Source organism: Branchiostoma belcheri, unplaced genomic scaffold (assembly GCF_001625305.1).
Source record: "Branchiostoma belcheri isolate BF01 breed outbred unplaced genomic scaffold, Haploidv18h27 scaffold4, whole genome shotgun sequence".
NCBI classification, from domain to species: domain Eukaryota; kingdom Metazoa; phylum Chordata; class Leptocardii; order Amphioxiformes; family Branchiostomatidae; genus Branchiostoma; species Branchiostoma belcheri.
In genome coordinates this window covers 5,536,966-5,558,001 of record NW_017804020.1, presented here as the reverse complement: position 1 = coordinate 5,558,001, position 21,036 = coordinate 5,536,966, and the positions used below count along the sequence as shown (strand labels likewise).

The 21,036-nt window shown below is 43.7% G+C and overlaps 2 protein-coding genes and 1 long non-coding RNA gene across 4 annotated transcripts in view; 2 read left to right on the top strand and 1 right to left on the bottom strand.

Annotated features, from left to right (window-relative positions):
* Window positions 1-7,626, bottom strand: part of LOC109477214 — a 16,309-nt gene extending 8,683 nt beyond the window's left edge. The window contains exons 1-2 of one of the 2 annotated variants that reach the window (XM_019778285.1): window positions 6,175-7,626; window positions 2,446-2,657 (exon numbers count right to left, since the gene is read on the bottom strand). In XM_019778285.1, the coding sequence (XP_019633844.1) occupies window positions 2,446-2,657; window positions 6,175-6,424 (462 nt within the window). In that variant the 5' untranslated portion in view covers window positions 6,425-7,626. The remainder of the gene's footprint in view (window positions 1-2,445; window positions 2,658-6,174) is intronic. The other variant, XM_019778286.1, reaches the window with a different exon arrangement.
* Window positions 63-1,520, top strand: LOC109477244. The gene is made up of 2 exons (XR_002140655.1): window positions 63-572; window positions 1,278-1,520. It is a non-coding gene; the product is annotated as an uncharacterized LOC109477244 (long non-coding RNA).
* Window positions 7,627-9,324: 1,698 nt separating the features above from the next.
* Window positions 9,325-16,020, top strand: LOC109476955 (papilin-like). Its single transcript, XM_019777974.1, has 8 exons — window positions 9,325-9,431; window positions 11,765-12,057; window positions 12,496-12,714; window positions 12,985-13,221; window positions 13,569-13,774; window positions 14,002-14,162; window positions 14,461-14,498; window positions 15,258-16,020. The coding sequence occupies exons 1-8, from the start codon at window positions 9,325-9,327 to the stop codon at window positions 15,308-15,310; spliced, it is 1,314 nt and encodes a 437-aa protein (XP_019633533.1). The 3' UTR covers window positions 15,311-16,020.
* Window positions 16,021-21,036: the final 5,016 nt, after the last annotated feature.

Sequence of the window (21,036 nt, the reverse complement as noted above, 5' to 3'; positions counted from 1 at the left end):
GAAGATGATAAAAAAATTGACATAAATGGCCTTGATGAATGAATCGCATAAATATGTTAATGTAGATGACAAGTAAAACATTGGCGCTCGCGCAACGTCTGTAATTAGTGGACAAATATTCCAACAACGATGTTTTAATTGTGGTCCACTACATTGTTGCTAAGTTTCCACACTAAAGAAACTTTTAAAGTACCCTTTTGCCGAAATATACGCCCTTGGCTGTGAAGAGAGAGAGTATCCGGCCCACCGCCATATTTACTAACCGGAAGATGTACTATTTCACTACATCGCTAGATGTCGCTGTTCATGTTGCTCTTGGAAGCCCCCGGATGTACTAGAGGGCATGTATGGGGGTGATAGTGATTACGGATTACGCAAAATTTTCGCCGCCGATTACGAATTAAGTAAAATTCTCAGAGCAATTAAAACTTTATGCATTGAGGCTAATATAATATTACGAATTTCATTGATTTGGAGGGCGACTGCCAACGGATTACGAAGACTAAAATGATCCGATTACGCCTCAGGAAAAATGGCATGCAGGCTCTTACAACGAGCATTCCAGCTCTCAGGTACGTACCGTGCCTCAGTATTTACGCCATATAAATTAAAAAAAATATCAGCAATGTTATGAGTATTAGGCATAGAGTTACAGGAAAATAGTATAGCTAAAAGTACCATGGGCAAGGGTGATCAATCTCATTGTGCTTTGACGCGCTGTTTAACAATATTTAGTAGTCAAACTGACTGCCCCCCTCCTCTTTGGATTTACAAATGCGTCTAACAATCTCTTTTCGGTATGATCAAATTATGCAAGGCTAAGTTTCTTGCTTTAATATTAAAATTAATTACCGGCAGATGCTTGCCAATCTTAAAGTTTGTTCTCTGGAGTGTTTCTACCGTATCGCCTTAATTTTTTGTATTGATGCATAAATTATTATTTTCTTTCTTACAAATTTTCGCTGTCAGTGGGGGGGAGGCGGTACAGGCTTTTCATTCGTCGCCAGTATTTTGTTGAAAAAACTTTGAGCTTTCAAGCTATTCGGTTCACACGTAAATCTTTCCTGGTATCAAACCTATCTCAATTTCATCAAGAAATTTGAGTGTACTCAGAAACCTAAGAATTGTTCATCAATATGGCAACATATAGAAGCTCTCTCAGTAGTATATGGGCAATTTTGAAGACTTTGATGTGTTCTTTTAGCAACGAGAACTCAATATTTATGTGCACAGTTGCAAATTTTATGTTGAATCAAATTATTTGTCATCTCTTTCAGATGTGTCTTTGGCATTTGGATACCACAAAGCAATCAACCTATGCCACCATTCACTCAATACCAGCCTGTGCCACCGTGCACTCAATACCAGCCTGTGCCACCGTGCACTCAATACTAATGTGCCATTGTGCAGAACTTGCAGATTGTATACTGGATGAGTCCATGTCTCACGAGTGAATTATTAAAACCAGAAACTGTATCTTGCCCTGAAACCAAATATTCAATAAACAATCTGAACACATACATTTAGAATCTGTGTATACTTGTGTCACATTTCTTACATATAAGCCATTAATTGCCTTTGCCCACAATGTGTGAAGCTATACTATCAGGAAAAAAAAGGTAACAACATTTTCAGTGAAACTAGCAGAGGTGGCATGTGATTTTCTTGTGCAAAAGTACAATGGCGGCAAACGACAGCTTTTGTAAAAGCACTTGTTTATGAACATTCCCAATGTTTCTTTTCTAGCGCTCGGTGCCCTTATGGACCTCTCCTTAACCCTGCCTAGAGCCCTTCAGCAGTAGAAAACCGCACAACGTCAGCAGAACTTGTAGCTGACAGGTGCAAGCTGGAGTGTTTTCTAGTTACTCGAGACATCTCTGAACTTCCTTAAATGATCCCAGAAGCACCGTGGAAGACGTTTACGTCAGCAAGACGCGTGTTTGTCCGTCACTTATCCCTCCTTAGTGTTTACAAGCCCCTGTCAGAGCCAATACGCCATATGGCGCACTGGGAGTACGGCAAGTGTTGAGAAAACACCCTCTATATAAATATTGGCAGCAGTCCTGGTAGTTCATACCGGCACAAAGCAGGTAGACCCGTGCCAACAATGTGCCCGCAGGACGAACCAGCTGAACGATTTTCTTTCACCCTGTCATTACAAAACGACTGAAGTGTGTAGAGAAGATAACACTGCATTTCCTGCAAACATCATATTTCGCAGAATTAGCAAGAACGCAACCAGACACTCGTCTAGACGATGATGGTGCAAAGTACAGTAAATAATTACATTCCAAGTTCCTAACTCTGTTACAGACAGCGAAACTAAGTGCAATTTGGGACTAAGTGCATTTTGGACGCATAGAAATCTGAATAATGTATCTTATCAAGAAAGAGGGCTTTAATATTAAGCTCTGCTGATCCCTTCAAGCGCGTGCGAGTACTTACCAGTGGGTACCTGCTGTTGACGGTGATGTTGGCCGCCGTGTGGCCCACCCCCCTCCCCACTCGTGGTGCCAGGAACTGGGACTCCACGTCATCTATGAACTTCCCCTCGTTCATGAGCCAGACGGTCTTGCCTTCCTCGGCGAACAGGCGGACCCCGGGGGTAGCGAGCTGGCCCTTGGACCACATGGCGTGCGCGCTGTTGTGAACACGACCTAATAAAACAAACAGGTGCATCTTAGAGATATCACAACTTATCATATCTTGTCTATTTCTGTACCGAACATTAAGATCTTTAGACCCAGGAAGAGATGTACCGGAAATGAAAGGGATAATTTTCTCAAAAATCTTTTTGACAACTGACGTCGACGTAATATTGCAATATGTATAGTATGCATTCTAGATGCTGTAGCCCATGATTTGTCCTAACAGATACATGTTCAATGACCCAGGGTTAGCATTATAATTTCCCCTTAATCCAGTTTATCCCATAATCTCAAAGCCTGGTGTCCGAACCGATTGTAGTAATCTCTTTCGTCATCTCAGTTATTTGGGGAGGAGGGAGAGGACGAAAGAGACGCGGCCGCTAAAATCGGTTTGGATACCCGGCTAACAATCACAAAGTCTTTCGTTTCAAATTTCGTTTCAAATTTTCACAACCATCTAGCTTATTCTTTTATTTGAATGTTTTTGTGTCTTAATGTATTCTCAACTTTCACCGTGTGGGCCAATCTGCAGGCCCTACTGTAGGAAAATTACAATAGGCTCGGGCAAACCTTTTTCTTCTGCCCGTCGCGTGCAGAGAAAAAACAACAAAGCTTGGCCTTGTTGTGCACAATGGGGCCTGCTCCGATCCTGCTGCCAACCTTTTCCCCGGGGCGACCGTCCCTTCTGGGCCAAGTTCACGGGGTCAGACCGGCGACCCTGAAGCCGCGGCGTCTGGCTGGCTAATACTGGTAATCTCTTGTCTATGATCACTGGTACGAACGGGGAGAGGGCGAAGCTACGACCTGTGTTCTGTCGGCTTTGTACACGTGCCAGACACCGGGGGGAACGGGCAGACTGTTCGGATCAAGATTTTTCTTGGCACGAATGTGTAATAAGTGAGTAGATACAAAGCATGGTTAACATTACACTGGAATCGAAAACATTGTGCTTACACAACCCAACCCTGCACCCCAACGGGCCGCGCGGCATTGGCATTGTGAAGAGGATTGTCCGTTTTACACATGTCAAACATTGGTACTACTTGGCGATAAAAACGTGTTCTTATAAACTTTCCATGAGAGTTGCGAAACACAACTACACTTTTACAAGTTGCTTCTAACATCAAATGTGTCAAGAGGAACTCATGTGATATCCGCCATTCAAAGTACAAGTCAAGAAGGAAATAAGCCATTGCCGATGGTAAATGGATAATTGAATATTTTGTCGATTTGCTGTCAAGGAAGTGTCAAATCTCATGGACTCAATTTATGGCGCAAACTGTAAACTCACCGCCTTTGAACTGGCCCTTTAACAAACTACTTTTATGGGGGCAGTGAAGGGTAACGTTTGTGCATTACTTAAGTACGTAAATACGCCCAGACACAGCAATACAAGAATCTTTCATAGCTGGGCTCCTGTGCTCTGTGCTAAACTCCGTAGGTAATCCGTGTATGGTTTACATCTGTTCTGATAGGCAGCGGTGGGGCACTAGTATGGGATAACAAGGAGAAGAATACAAATACGGCAAGATGACGTAATCCTTTAAGCGCAAATCTATCAAGAAAAGATGAATCCCAACTAAAACAGAGTCAGGTAGTGCACGTGCTCACTCTGTCAACACTATACTGGCGTGTCATCAGATAATGAGTCCTTCTGTACTCATAGCTTGCGGATCTAACAGGAGCGGAAGTTGTGTTTATCTGAGGAGCAAATCTTTGTTTTTGCAATTAGCGATCTCCGTGAGCGCCCTGAGGGACCGGAGGGCATTCCCGCCACGTGCCGGGCGGTGAGAACTTCCGATACTCCGGGAGATTAGCTGGAAGCCTCCGTCTGTTGCCGTCAGTATTACTGTACTGCGGGAAAAGTTTGATCAAGGAGGTTAAACCATTTAAACCTCTTTGGTTTGATCCAACTAAAACATCCTTCTTCTGACGCATCTAAGCCGGTAAGCAGCTGGAATAAAAGAGGAAATGAGGACCTCTATCAGCCCCGTCCTTCACCGGTCGACCCAGGCCAGATCATGTTCACCTGACCCGGCACCACTTGACGCGGTGCACCACAGTGACCACGGTAAACCACATACAGATAAGGACTGTTAGTTCATTTCATTTCATCATTCATATCTGTCCAGTAGATTACACGTGTATCCTAAAACCTGACCTAGTGGCGTGGATGGGCCCTCAAGGTTGTACCCTCACCCCTCCTTAAAGGCTTTCAGCTAGAATACACACAGAATGTAGGACATAAACCCAGTAGCACGATTTGTTGATCCCTACAGACGAATCAATCTCTTCTCACGGTACTCCCGTATCCCACCGCGCACCTATCCCGTGTCATGTGCTGTAATGAACTGGACGAGCGTTTCGACCTTTACTAACAGGGACATCTGCAGTCACCGACCCAGACCTCTCCAATTTGTCTGCTCCGTGACTCTGCCGACCGTACAGCAGATGGGAGAAGATAGGGGAGCTAAGGTGTGAGGTCAGCGGCCGACCAAACACCCAGACAGGCATCCAGGGGCACTTCTACCGGCGGTGTGAGGTGACATGCACTGTGGGCTTCTTCTAAAGGTCAAACAATCAGACAGGGACTGGAGTCAAAATCGGTCATCATGATAGCCGGTATATCTGTATTAAGCTGCGCTGCAAGGCTAAGTTGTCACGTTTGATAAACATTCCTCTTCTTTATAGCTGTGTTAGCCTGTCTATGTTCTTTGTAAACCAACACGTACTTCATCCAGCCACACTTGGCCATCGCCGTCAGCAGTTTCAGCGCTTTATCTATACGAGAGGGATTAACTAAAGATAAAGTAGGTGTTAGATGGAAAATCTGAACAGCTGAATTTGGCATTGAGCCTCGTCGAAATGACGTGGGCACTGAGGAAGTTCAAGTTTAGGTTTCAACCTTGGGGTTGTTTACTCGACTCTACCTAACCCACATACTTGTAATCCCATGGATAGAGCAAGCTATAGAAGAGACCCCCTCAGTGTGCGCTACTTCACCCCGAGCAATTGGTGATGGAAGATCTGAGTTACCACCACAAATGATTGGAGAAACTTCCAAAGATGTTTGACGAGTAACTGAGACAGTGTAGGATGTAGTTAGCGTACCAACCTACCGCTGTGCCAGAGACAACAAACAAAAAGATTGTTTGAAACAGCGACTGTTGACCGTCACCGTTTGCACCCCTGTGGAAGGTTTGTTTTGGTCGGTCCGCACGGATGTTCAAATAAATACACACCCCGCAAAATTATTCACGAGTTGTGAAAAAAAAACCGGCAACATCAAAACAAAGACGTGGACAATAAATGGCGTCTTCACACTTCTCATTTAAGCACCCATTGTTCTTTGTTGTATATGGCGTACTTGTATGTTGGATCTACGATGTAAAAGTTTAGTTTGGCATCTTGATCGCATTAACCAGTGTACAAACACGGCTTTATGTTATCTCCAGACACTGCTACCAGAATACCCGCTACCAACACCGTAAGAGGACATGTGTGTGTGCGGCTTCGGGAGACTTACCGACCAGAGTGGACCACTGTGCAGGCGGCCGCCGCCGCGGATACTGCTTGGGGAAGCGCGCCTTGGTCCATTCGCCCTTGAACACCACGGAATATACCGGGTTCCCCCGGGCCGTACATCCCGCCGCGTCCTGCCGCAGCGTCGCCGCGCCAACCCCGCAGTTCAGGAAAGCACACAGTGCTAGAACCAACGTCCCCAGCCTCCACATGGCAGTTGTGTCCGTGTCGTGTGATATTCTTGACAGCCACATGCCTATTTAAAACGTCCTAGTTCTAGCAGTCAGTAGAGCCAGCTACCGGAAAGGACCTGGAGCATCTGGGCGCACTGAGACCCGTCTGTGGAACGTGCCATCGGTGGAAAATTGAAGGGGTGTGAAGGTTAGGGCGAAGGAAATATTTTCCAACGTTGCAAACAGAGGCTTTTTTCAAACATTCCGGACAAGTTTTTATTTCCTGATTAGATAAGAATAATCTATTACGTAAGTAATTTGATAATGGTCTCTACCATCACGTCAATTCCTCTTGTCCGACAGTGACATTTGTCAATGGCGACGAATATGTTTCGTAGTTATTACATTGCTAATTACGTAAGAAAGTCGACAAAATTATGAATCATTGTCTAGCACATGTGGCATACAAATCATTTTTCAGACTGCTCACGCATCCTTAACGCCCCCTAAAAGACGAGTAGGTTCTCCCGCAGCATGACCAGCCCACCTGCCTGGCACTGCAGATTTGGCAGTTCCAAAGTACAGGATGTGTCGGCGGCTCTGATTGGCACGCATTATACTCTGTGTGGAACCCCGGTGAACTTCTACAGGGGACAACTTTCTGGCACGAAACCAACAGTTCTTACACCAACGCTCGCCAGGAGAGAGAGAGGCTGCAACCGCAAATGACGGGAACATGGTGTTAAAAGCCGGGCTGTGAAAGACGTTCTGTTTGTATATGCTCAATTGTCCTACATAACAATGGTGGTACACAATACAAACACTTGAAGGTGATAATGACAAACAGGTACTATAAACAATTGTCGCCCTTCCTTTGTAGTAAGGACAGGGACCGGAGTCCCAGTGTGTATTGGGTACCCCAGACGAAGTCGTTCTCAGTCAGTCGGACTGGATTTGTGGATTGATATGATGCAATCAGTGACAATCTGACCTTTTAAATCACTCAAAGTAACCATTTTTACTCTGTAATTTTGCAAACGTTGTCCTTTGTTAGAATCATCCATATTCTTGGCCTTGAAACTTTCAGAGCCACATCTGAGGTTGTACCTGGTCGTAACTGCCACCTTCACCATGAGAAAATTCCTACCTTGACCATGACGGCCGCAAGATAGCTTAGTCAGCGTAACTAGAGTCAGAAACACCCTCTCAGGGCTAGACCAGCGTTCTTCAATGTTGAGCGCCCGATAGTTAGACATTTGGCATCTCTGTACTTACTGAAATGACGTATGAATGAAACGGTGACAGTGGATGATTTCGTCATCGCAAAGAGCTGCATCGCAAATGACGCACGCAGACTTTTTAAAACTGTGACATCCGTTTATCTCAAATACGTGCTTGTCTGCTTCTGAACTGACGTGACTGAGATGTTCCGTAATTTTAGCGCACTATGCCAGAATGAATTTTTCTCAATTAAACGATCTACTCTCAGACAATAGCTGTAGGTATCCGTGTCTTTTAAAAAATCTGCACTAAGTTGGCTGTAAAAAAAAAAACTTTTGTTACCAAAGAACCTGAAGTATTAACCTTGAGGTTTATCTGGGCATGTTTGGTATGGACAAAACGTGCGTCACACCAAGTCCAAGGAGAACAGGTGATAATACTACGCGCTTTAGCAACCGATTCTTATCTGATTCTTAAGTACCGCGGTTATAATGTTAATGGCATGGGACGCAGGGGCAACATGGACTGATAAAGGAGTCGACACAATTCGATATATGTAATAATAACCTGAGCATTTGATATAGGCTGAACATGAGCAAGCCGAACACACAAGTACAAGATGACGTGCATTAGTTTCTGAAGTAACTCGAAACGTGAAGGCTAACAGCCTTGCTTTGATTTACATATTAATTCTGTGACGACACACGGTCAAAATATACTAGTATATCCCAAATGGTATATAAAGTGATGTCATAAAACTCGCTGTAAAATAACAGCGCCGCCTGTCAGACTGTTCGTTCACTGCACGCTGTGCAAACCTGCTGTCCTCTGTTTGACACCAACTAGGTTGACTCTACGTTAATGATTGACGCTGAAGTCGGGACCTTGGGCCGACAACTGTGGTATGCCAGGCGAGTGACCCATAACGTACCAAGTCCTAAAACTGGACCAAATATTCTGCTGAAATAGTAATCTCTGCGCAAACCCGATGAATTAGTCTGGGCTGCAGATCCTCGCCACGACTGGAATGATTGGCACCCGGAATGATGCATATATTAAACATTGCGCTACATATAGGATCAAACAACGCAATCTGTGGCTGTAGATACAAGTATGTGTTCCTGTGTCTGCCTATTGTTTCGGCGTCTGGCTGTCAGATTTCTGCCATGAGGAAGTTGGTGCGGCACACCTGTCTGGCATGCGTCCTCCTGAATTCCATGAATCTTATCAGTTTCACTCCTATACAGTCCTCTTCAGTCTACGGGTTTTGCCAGCTAGATAAAATTCTATAGCGGCTTGCAATCTAATTTTCCACCACAGTGTGCATACTGGATATATTCATGTAATTAAAAAAACGAAGGAAGAAGATTACAACAAGGAAATTCGTCTACCGAACGTCTGTTTCTCTATCATTTGAATACACGCTGATTTCCAGATCTTGTCTGTCCGGCCATAAACATAGAAACAACAGAATTTTAGTGCAGTGACATCAGCAACAATTTGATAAGATCAGTAACCGTGGTTTGCAGCTGGGTGTGGATTGGTGCAGTTTTGGACGCCTACGTTAAAGGTCGCAACCTTCAGTGACTCATGATTTAAAGGTCGCGTGACTTTAAGCCAATCATAGTCAACAACCCACGCCTTTCTGCGTCTTGATTGGCTGATACCTGAGTGACGTAGGCAATCAGTTGAAGAGGAACAGTTACACTTAAGGCGCGAGCGACGACTGGCCGTTACAGACGACAGGTGTTTTTCAAAGCATGGACATGGAGACGGTAAAAGTTGTGAGTGTTCTGGTGGCTCTGCTGAGCTGTTGTAGTGTGGAATCACTGCAGCCTGATGGCAAACATGTGTGCAGCCGTGTGAGGTAAGGTGTCCAAACAGTATGTGTGTAACATCATGTATTTCAACATCATGTATGTGTGTACAGGCCAGGGATAACACGACTTCGGTCCTGAGAAATCATTTGTCTGTTTTCATACCTCCTGATCCGTATGAGGCTGGGTATGCATATGTATATGGAATCATCAATTATTGCTGTATGTACAGGTGAACCGATGCCGGCGCATACGAATTTACTAAATGTGTGGAAACTGTGTTATGTGTTAACTGTGTGGGTATGTAAGTCAGAAATCACAAAACACCAGGTAGGACTAGTAACAATTTTCTCAAGTAGCGAACTGTTCTAGATTTGATACCAGACTTGTCTAGTTGTAAAAAATAAAACCACAAATTTCATTTTGCCAGTAGTTTATGATGTTGCCACACCCGACAATGATATCGATCCAGCGGGTACTTAAGTCTTACAACCAAATAGACATAGAAAGCAGGTGTGCTTGTACCATACGTCTTCATGAAATGATTTTTTTGTATTGCTGGAAAATACCTCTGAGTCTAAACCTTACATTTGAGTCTAAACCTTACACTCATCCCGGGGACTGGAAAACGTACGTTACAAGGTGATCTCGCAATGTCGCACTTCAGTTAGTTTGAACGTTTATAAGTTACACATAAGAGCAAACATTTGGGATCGGGGAGGGTGAGGTCATCTATTTATTGTCGCGCGAACACAGACTGTTATCGAACTACATTGTACTTGTTAGTTATGTCAGGATTTTGCCGATACTATGTGATATTATGATGGAATGCCGTTCTGGATTGTTTGTATCCTCTATTCTCGTTAGGTGTGTAGGAATCTTACTTCAAGCATTATTTCCCACCACGTCAAACAACAAACAGGCCTTTATACAATTGCAAATAGTCCTTTTCGACGATCTCTAAATTCAAAGGAATTAGTGTCACGATAGAAAATCGTATCTCTATGTGAGTCATTGGAAAGACATGTCAATGCGTGCCCAAGCTCAGCGCATACCCCACTCATAGTATACACACCTATACACACCTACGCCTGGCCAGACATGGGTGTATATTTACACAGGCGTTCAGCGGCTTTTATGACCCGTGATGTATGTTTATATGATGACTGTTTCCTCTCGAGCTGAAAGCGAATTCAGAAGGACGCCGTTTCCTACAGAACGTGAAAAGGAAATGACTACATTCGATAAAGTAGCAAAATTTACGAGTCATTGTGCATACGACACCTTCCTGTAATTGTGGAGGTGTGAACGTCGCCGTACGTCTGTATTGTAGTCTGTAAAATGCCCTTGCATTTTGTGCACGGTTGTTACTATTGTATTACTCGGTTTTCAATTAAGTGAAAGTTAACCGACAGAGGCAGCCGACTACCAGAAACTGGCCATGAGAAACGACTGTCTGTCTGTACGTTACTTTAACCACTTCAGAGGTCTATATAGAGATCATACAAGTGTAGACAGGAGGTCAGTAGAGTGTACATCACATCAACCATGCCAAGGAAAGAAGAATACAATCCCCTTTATGGGCCCGTCTCCTTAATGTTGCGTTGCAAACAGGCAAGACTAAGCCGTACACAGCATGACAAACAGATTTGGACAGATCCTGAGATTGTGTGGATTTTATTACATCTTTGGCACGGTCTCTTCATCGTTTCCTGCCTACACCTTTTGTACACTTTCCCGGTCAAGTATAACGCCAAACGGCGCCGACCTGTCTCCACAACGATACAAAAATGAGCTTTTTTAAGGAGTGGTTTCCCGGTAACTGATGCCCCCCTCTGGCGTTCCTTTGAGTGTGCGTCAGGCCAGTCACATTGATGGCCTTTCGATTGATTACTAATTATAGGAACCTGGCCTTTAGAACTTCACCTGGTACACGTATGCAGTAGTCAAACCTCACCCTAGTAACTGAATGGGTGAAGTGATTGTTCTTTTGTTATTCCTCGCTTCTTATAAGTCAAGGACGAATCAATAGACCGTTGGGTCAAGGTGGGTGGAGGGGGAAGGTCGCTTGTTTATTATATAATAACTTGTGCCCACGATATTAGAAGATTGATTGTAACAAACAGATGGGAGAAAAAACGGAAAAGAAAAAAAAAACATTGAGTCTTCGCAAGATCTATAATATAGTCATCAGCTTATTTCCAGCTTAATGCGTCCTCACAGGTTTTCACATGCAATTTGGGGCCTGTAGTGTTAGAAAAATCCTTTGCCGTAGAACTAATGTCGACGCTGCGCCGGCATAGGACCGAAGTTGCTCTTACCAGAGGTAACCTGTAGTAGTACATTATCATCATCTGTTCTACCGTTGTCTGTTCCACCACAGAACTACCGAAACGGGACTGGTGGAGGATCTGGTGTGCTGCCGTGGTTTCGTCCCAACCTTGGTCGGTGACAAGGAGGAGTGTGTGGGAGGTGTGGTTCCGCTCTTCGCCGCTGTCTGCGGCCAGCCGGCGGACGCTGGCCCGTGCGAGGGGAGCCACCGGCGCTGGTACTTCGACGCCAGCAGCGGGGAGTGTCAGCAGTTCGAGTACGGCGGCTGCGGGGGGAACCACAACCGCTTCCACAGCAAGAAGAGGTGCCAGAGGACTTGCGGGGTGAAAACCGAAGAATCGCATCGTAAGTGAAGGTTCTCAAAATAGTGCAATCTGATCATTGTTTGATATTGTCCAGTCTACATTTTCCTTTTTCATCTGAATCACTAAATCTACCTCTTTTCCAAAGAAAAGTCAGATAATAACGTTACCATGTAAAATTTTACGTTTGTGGCTTTTGCATAAGGCAGGCATCACTGGTAATGACTGGTACCAGTCTCAAGAAAAGGAAGGTTATGATTTGCCTTTAGGTCGCGAAAAGGCTGGCTAATACAGCCTGAGCTAATAGAAGTTACGAGGAGAGTCAAATTAAACGTAAGCACCCCAAGTACCACTTGACAGCTGACCTTGTTTAATGTGGCGATATTCTGTAAGCTCCACAGACCACGACAGGGCATCCTTTGGTAATGTGTGGATCATGATTATCTGTTCCCTATTGACCACCCTCATACCGCTCCTGTAGGGAGGATCGTGACGGACGTGGGAGCGGAGGATGACGTGTGTTCTCAGCCGATGAAGGTGGGGATCTGTAAGGCCGCCGTGCCGAGGTTCTACTTCAACTCTGCGGAGAAGAAGTGCATGTCGTTCGTGTTCGGAGGCTGCAGGGGCAACGGGAACAACTTCGTCACCATGGAGGACTGCGAGTCCACCTGCGCGGGGAAAAGTGAAGGTGTGAAGCCCGGTGAGTGTGGGAGGGACGGACAGAGAGGGGCAAGGAAAGGATGAGTCGAAAGTTAGAAGGAGAGAGAAGCGAAAAAGAAAGCAAGAAGGGGAAATGATTTCTAACAGTATTGATAATTAATATTCTTGGAGGAAGTGATGTATGTTGTATTTTTGGTGCCCTGTGATATAGTTTCACAGCAAGTGGTGAAGTCACTAGATGAAAAAGTTACTGTATTTCTTTTTTCTCACCTCTTCATTTTCAGTTGCTAATTTTAATTCATGTTTAAAGCTCCAGCAGCCCAGGACTCGAGACTTCGGAGCGGCAAGGCTGACCCGACCCCCAAGCCTGTCCCCGTGTCCGATGACGCCTGTCTGATGCCCGTAAAGAAGGGGCCCTGCAAGTCCATGAAGACCCGCTTCTTCTTCGACGAGAGCCTGGGTCGATGTGACCAGTTCGTGTACGGAGGATGCAAGGGGAACAGAAACAACTTCCTGACAATGGCGGACTGCCACCAGGTCTGCAAAGGTGGGTGTATTGAAATACATACCGGAGTGCAAACAGATTGTTATAGTCAGGACCAAGGTAGTCAGTCCAAGGAGGTTTAGAATCGCCTTCTTGGTCAGTCAAAGCACGCTAAGCAGTTTTTGATACCAAAACATTTCAACAGCCCCTAAGATAAAGCTACATAGGAATAGTTATGAACATAAAAAATTCATCATTGAAGATACAGCCGAAGGATACTACTGACGGAGATCACGGAGATCAGAGACTTTCAAAAGTCCAATTAAACCATAGAGGTCAGGAAAATGTTCCAAATAAAGAAATCACATCTAAGATATCCATACTGACATTTCTGTAACATCTGTACATAGACCATATCCACGCCACCTGCACCCTGCCGATGGAGAAGGGGAACTGTAAGGGGTCCTTCCAGCGGTACTACTTCGACCCGTCCAGCGCCCAGTGCACCGCCTTTATCTTCACGGGCTGCGGCGGCAACAACAACAACTTCGTGTCCATGTACGACTGCGAGAGCGCCTGCATGTTCGACACTATCGACAAAGCACGAATGGACCAGGTAGGCACTTTTAGTTGGAGTTCTTTTGCCAAAGATTGAACATACTCGGGCATTGCATTTATGTTGAGATATAACTATCATTATCTACATGTTGAATATGAAAATGGCTGTACATTTGCCATGATCTCTTTCTGGTTTACATGATATAGTGCAACGATACACATCCCCCAACTGAAAACTGCAGTCTTTGTAACTCTGTGGTTCAACGCGTTTGTTTCTCTGTTCAGTACCGTCAGAATCAGCATGACCAGAAGGACGACCCGTCTCTGCCGGGCCGGAAGATCGGCTGGTGGCCGGCTATCCTGGTGGTCGGGCTGGTGTTGGTGGCTGCCATCATCGTGGGCGCTGTCCTGTGGCGCCGGAAGGCTCGCGCCGCGAACATTAACAGGTATGGGAGGGTGCTTACTGTACATCTGTGAAACATGTAAAAACGTGTGTGTCGCATTATGTTGAGTCTGTTTTAGTGCTTTTTATGTTTTGTTATGGGCCATTTTCCCGGGAATAAAGGTAGTTGATTTGTTTATCAGTTTGTTGCAGACTTGAGTGACGATAGATCTATTGTCTTTGTTTGTTTGTTTCATTCCATTTTGTTTGTTTATCAGTTTGGTTGTTTGTTTGTTTGTTTGTTTGTTTGTTTGTTGTTTTGGTAACACAATGTGAAGCAGTCCCTACTTTCCGTTTGCCAGGACCCCTAAAGGCGTAAGACTGGAGGACAGAGGAGCAGGTACAGTAGATATCCCACCAGACATTCAATTGGCTGCTTGCTTGCTGCGCCAAATCAATCTTCACTCAGCAAAAAAAAGATGAATTGCGTTAATCAGGCCAATCGTACTTCTCACCAGATTGTCTGCAATATCAATCGTGCTAATCTTTTGTGATCCTGACTTATAATATGCATTGGTCTAGACTGAATCTCTAGACCGATGTATTGTGTCTTCTTGCTTACAAATGAAATGGGCATGCGAGTAACAGAATGTCTGAATGACGCGAAACTACCGAAGCAGAGTTGGCTGAAAAGCACCCATTTTCTTTCAAAATGATTGAAATAAATGGTTAATTTGTAGAAGGGTGAAACGGTGAAGACATAAGAGACAATTATTTTTTTATGAAAAAAAAAGAGTCGGGGTGTTGACGTCACAGACAGCACCATACTATACAATACCTTGACACAAAAATTAGCAAACGTAGTTCACCCCTCGTGAAATGAATGAAGAAAATGTTGCCTAAATTGTGTGACAACCAACGTCATACATCCCAGGTCAGTCTCAAGACTGACTTCATTCCTTTAAGAGTTCTGATGCTTAAAATCTTAGAATTGTACATGTCCATAATTTGCTTATTGACACTGCTGAATATGTGTACTTTCTTGTGTGTCACTGTCTTGCCGTTATACATGGAATTGTATTTATAAGTCATAGATTTAAAGAGCAATAGTGTTCGTACCATACTGACATATCTTTTTCTTTTCCTGTTCTTACCTCAGGGCCAGACGTTACGCTTACAAATGAGGAAAAGACCAAAACAACCGTGGCCTGAGATGACTAAATAGCCAGCGAAAATATATCAGGCTGAAATATGTACTGCAAGAATGTATTTCCTTTTGTTTGCTCGCAGTTTCTTGCATTTGAAGTCAATGACATGTTGATATTCAATATCCGCGCTTTAATAGACGAAGTAGGTTGCTAGATGATTTCGCTTTTGTGAAACAAAAGAAAACCAAATGTTGTAATGTTGCATTACTACACAACGTTTGTAAGTTACCATGTTGTGTTGTTATTCTTGTACATGCAATAAGAGTACGAAGTGTGAGTTGTCAATTTGTAGTACTGAAATTTTGGCTGTATATGAAAATCACAAGATCACATCATGAGGATCATGAGGATTTGGAGCTAATATTCTAGCCTAATGTCAGAGCTGCTTCTAGATTCCTTGTCAGCAAGTGCTACCAGTTTTCCTGTTGGTGAATACTTTGACATGGAATCATTTTCTACTCTCACTTTCTGTCAAGCACGCTGTCTGTTGTCTTTGAAATACATGTATACTAACTTCTTGCAAATAACAGCATATCCAGTTGCCCATAGTGAATTTTTTTCAAGGTTACACTCAGGATGTGATCCACTGAATGTTGCATGTGTAGTTCTATGTTGCATTTTTTCATAGTTGGTGAAAAACTGTTTGAATTTTTCCGGTTCTGTTTGCTGTCATATTTCTACTCGTGGAATGAATAAATGTACAAAACACATGAATGTGCTGTATAGTGTTTTACTCTGATTGATGATGTACATATTACATAGCAACAAGTGCTTCAGATTGTATGCCGGCTATTGTATGCGATGTATACGTAGATGTAAATTCATTACATTATGTATCACCTAGCTGGTGGTGGTGCCAAAGGGACCCTAGTACACTGTATATTAACTCCCAGTTTTTCACATTGACTCCATTTATTACGTAATTAATTTCGTAAGTCATTGATGATATGTATGGATCAGTAATACACAATGTTATTGGTATCTAGCCAAATCAATAACATTTGAACAGTCCCACTCAAATTCAATATTACACGATAGGCACATACATCTCAACGAACTCGGCGTCAGTCATAAATTGTAGTTTACAGAGATGTAATTCACCTCGTACGCGTCTTACATCGTTGTCTCTTCTTACAAAGTTGTCTTCCGATTGTCGATGTCTTGGCACTCTGTGCTGCTTATTCAGGGTCAATGGGGGCGTTGTCTAGACTCACGACTCAAGATGATCGACAAATAGTCTAAAGCATCTGTGTTATGCCCATCCCAGCTGCCTATCAGTGTGTACAGACGATAGACGGTGGCAGTGCCAGTAGTATGATTCCGTCTTTTCCACTTCATGAGCATGTGGAAAACCCTATCCCTGTGCAGCTGGTGATCTGATTTTATTTGGGAGAGATCTACATGTTTTAATTCCAAGCTTCTGCCTAGCGATTCCCAGTCATCCCCAATGCGAGTAGACAAGTCATTAAGTTGTTTTTCTGTCACCGTTTTCGACACGGTCGTTGAAGGTTCCCCGGCAGAGAGTGCTGGCCTCTGTGTCATGGCTGTGGAGAAGGAAAATCGTAAATAGGTACGTGACTTTGACATCATGCTTGAATATTCACTACTCAGGCCTTGTGATGGGGCCACATATTGTATGGAAAACTAAATGGCAAATGTGTCCCGACCAGACGCAAGGCTGTCAAAAGAACATAATGGTCGCCTTTCCATGGTATGTAAATTAACACATGACGTTGCTTTACTATTCTACAAAACGTGCATAACTTAGTTGACTCGCGGCATTATTAAATGTAATTGTAATAATGAATTTTGTTTTGTTGGTACTTATAGCTTACCTGCTTCGTGTTCCTTCGCGTGAGGAAACAATTTGGCGATCTGGACAAAGTGAAAAATGATGAAAGTTCATGGATTTCAAGTTCAGTCACTGGATTTCAAAACATAGCTATTTTAAATTTGCATAAAACATCTGGTCGCAATACAGTGAGTAGATCGGACAGCATGGCTCAAACCAGTCTGTTATAAGCAGTGCATGCTTCACGTGGCCATGTACTGGTAATTCGATACAGATACATAAAAATAGCAGAGAAGGACAGTTACACTCTTTACCTTTTCAACAATGGCTTCAATGTTTTCCACTCTATCCTCCAGTCTCCTACCGTGTCCTGCACGGCCAGTACTTTGTTGTGCTGCTGGTTCCTGGTCTCGGTCTGTCCCGCCCTTTCTCGGCACTGCCTGGCCACCTCTCTGTTCCCTGCGGTATTACAATTTTAGCCGCGTTACAGCCAACAATTGTTCACGTTACAGCAACAGACTTTGTTCACAACTTGATAGGTCGATGGATAATTGAAAGAAGATTTTTTTGACAGGGATTGTTTGTTATTAATCGTACCTGTAATAGGGTTATGTCGTTACCTATGGGTGCAGCTGGGCATCTCCTTAAGATCGATCTTTCAAGTCACCGATTGTCACCAGCTCATATATTAAGGTGTTCGTCGGAACAAAAACTTACCTTGACGTCTGGTTTCTTCCTGTATCTCGGTTTCTGTTGCTGTTGCGCGGCTGTCCCAAAACCACAGTCCTAGGCCTCTGCAAAACTCTCGCGCCGTCTTGAAAGCTACTTCTTCCTGAACTTCTTTGGGCGCTTCCACGTAGACGCGAGAATTCTGGATCATCATCACCGCCAATGCATTCTTCAATTTCCTCCTCAGAGTCACTGTCTACCTCCTTGTCGGATAAAGCCACCGTCTGGTGCACTGGTTTACCATTACCAAGGCATTCTTCAATTTCAGAGTCACTGTCGGACTCTTCGCTTTTCCTGTCAATGCCAATGCACTCGTCGATTTCTTCTTCAGATTCACTGACGCCCTCCTTCCTTTGGGCTGGTTGGTTTGTCTTGTTCTCATCAAAGCATTCCTCGATTTCTCCCTCAGATCCGCTGTCATTCTCGTGTGGTGACAACCTTTTCTCATCTTCGCTGCCTCTACTGTCGTCAGATTCAAAGTCCGCAATATACGATTCTTCATCGAAGTCATCATCATCATCATAGTCAGAAGCTTCTTCAAAATCGTCCTCGTAGATATCATCTTCATCATCGGCGTCCCCTTGTTTGCTAGCGTTTTCCCTGATGTCTTTCCACTCATCAATCTGTGTCCGCAATGCATCTAAAGTGAATAAATAAATAAATTAAGTCATTCTACTCTTTCTATTCTATTCTCAAAGTTGTAGAGAAAGCATTTATCAATTACATGCCGATAATCCCAGTTATGCTTGGCATTAGCGAATAAGAAGATGTCAATTTCCTACAAAGAAACTAAATGTTGACTTTTATTTAGAGCGCTCAAACGTCATGCTGTATTGCTGACGCCATGGGCGACGGGAGTTGTAATTACTGTGAAATAGGGGTAAATATGCGCGAATATGACGGTCATGAACAGGTTAGCTTTTGCTACCCGTTTGCACATAGATATAAGTACACATAATGTAGTGTTACGTCACTCCATATCTTTTGCCAGACGTTCATCTTGTACTATATGCGCATACGAAATTTGCCATTCGACTGACCAAGTAGACCAAGAAGTGCCGAGTTCTCTTCTCGCTTCTCTCTCAAAGTTGTGTAGACCAGTCCAAGGACTTCTTGCGCAAGTGAGGTTGTGCATCCAAGTTGCTGAAGTCCGTAGAACAGGATGGCCCTGACCTTATCCAAAGGTTGTCGGTTCTGCCGCTTACATCGCTCGATGACATCGTTTCCCAAGTGCAAGCACTTTCCGAGTTGTTGTAAGACAGCTTTTAGTGACGCTATCTGTGATAGGAGGTCGAGCAGCTTCCACTGACCTGCAGGTAGCGGATTTGTATAGTTCTTTAGATAACATATGGTTAAGTGATGCAGGGTTCAGAAATATGACAGAAGGAACACATCATTTGAGCGCTGACGGCCTAGCCGTATACTATGAGTCTCCTGTTAGTTAACAAAATATCACGCAGAATGTGGGTAATGGTAACTATTGCATCGTCAGAACTTTTCACAAACTTATTTTTATGAAAGAAACAAAAACACCCTGTCTGTGCATAATGTATGAGACTTACTTCTATACATACGTAACCCTGGGTAAGTTTCGATCAGATCTGCCAGTATGCCGAGTCCAAGTCTGTGACGGAGTGTTTGGCAGAACTTGATGAGCTTCTTTTCGTCTTCTTGGTCGTACCCAGCAAGTATGTGTTTAACCTTGGCCGAATAGCTCAATACTCCTTTCTTACGTCTCAAGTCGTACAATAAGTTGTGGTCGAGGATCCCTGCTACTTTAGTCAAGACGTCCGCATTTGTATGCTGACTAGCAAATGTCAGGCGTCTGATGATCATCTGTTTGTAGAACCTTATAGCCCTTTTCAAATTGGGTTCCATGATTTTGGTTCCTTGGTTCAATATATCTAAAAAAAAGGAACAGTCGTAGGCATTATCGTCACAGACCGTTGTGTGCAGCAAGTAAGATCTAACGTTACATAGGGGCATAGGGGATCAGGTGCAGGAATGTCTATGTTTTGTGCTGTTTTTTTTTTGTTCGTTTGTTTTGTATGATCCAACAAATAAGTTGTTGAAACGTGTGATCTAATCATGGCCCAGCAACGAAAAATGCGCTGAAAACCTTCGCAAATCAGAAATGCAGCGTTCACCTTTGGAACGTGTAGGCATTGATACATGACATGGCAAACCTGTTTGTGAAAACGCCGATCGAAGGTTACCGACAATGCTCACGTAGTTCAAACAGGCTGTCCGCAAATATCTGGCTACTAATCACTTGACATTGTGAGCTTTCGTTGAGTCTGATGTTAGCAAAAAAGAATTTATTTACGCACGATCTGTCATCGATCATCAAGTTCATCGAATATGTGCTGTCTTAAAGCAGGAAAACCGCCATGCATATCAGCTACTTCCGCGTCAAATTATTTACTTTACCCTACAGCTTATGGCTGGTTGGCTGCGCGTTGAGTTGAAGTCGGCGTTTGCTGACAGATATATGTTACATTCTAATTTTGAAATCAAGCGTACATGTTTACAACTGTGTGGGTGGAAAGATCAAAACAATTGACTTGTGTGTTCAGCTTAAGCCTACATACAGATCGAAATCATCTTACCAGGTGTCCGATGGAGGGAGAGCTGTCAGAACTGCACCATATGCGGAACTAACTTGTGGTCACGTTACCCACGCTAATCGCGAGGTCTGCTGGGTTGTTTGGGCTATGGGTAGACGTCACCTGGAGAAGGTGCACTAGGTCACCAAGTTGAAGTTCTAGATCTTTTGTACTTATCTTGAGACTCTTTGCTTTGCAACATAGAGCGCATGTGTCTTAGTCTTCTTTTCGAGTGTTTTCTACTGACTTGTAGAAGGTTGTCAGTGGTACTTGTTGTACTCATACCAGTTCCCAATCGATATGGGTGTGTCAAACAAACAAGGATATAATAGCTGTACATGTATAATTGACGCCAGGTTTGTACATTATAGCATAGTAAAGCCTGTCAAGTGTAGGTTCTTATTACCCCTTGGTAGTATGTGCTTTCATAGCTTTCATAAGTAACATTGAGTGTGCACCATTCTTGAATAGATTGCTTTACGCTGAATGGTGTATCTGATATAATATGCAAGTACAAAGTAAGGGATATATCACACTACATAAGACTATAATATGGCGGCGACAAACATTCCAATAGTTAACGTTTAGTCACATACCTGAAGT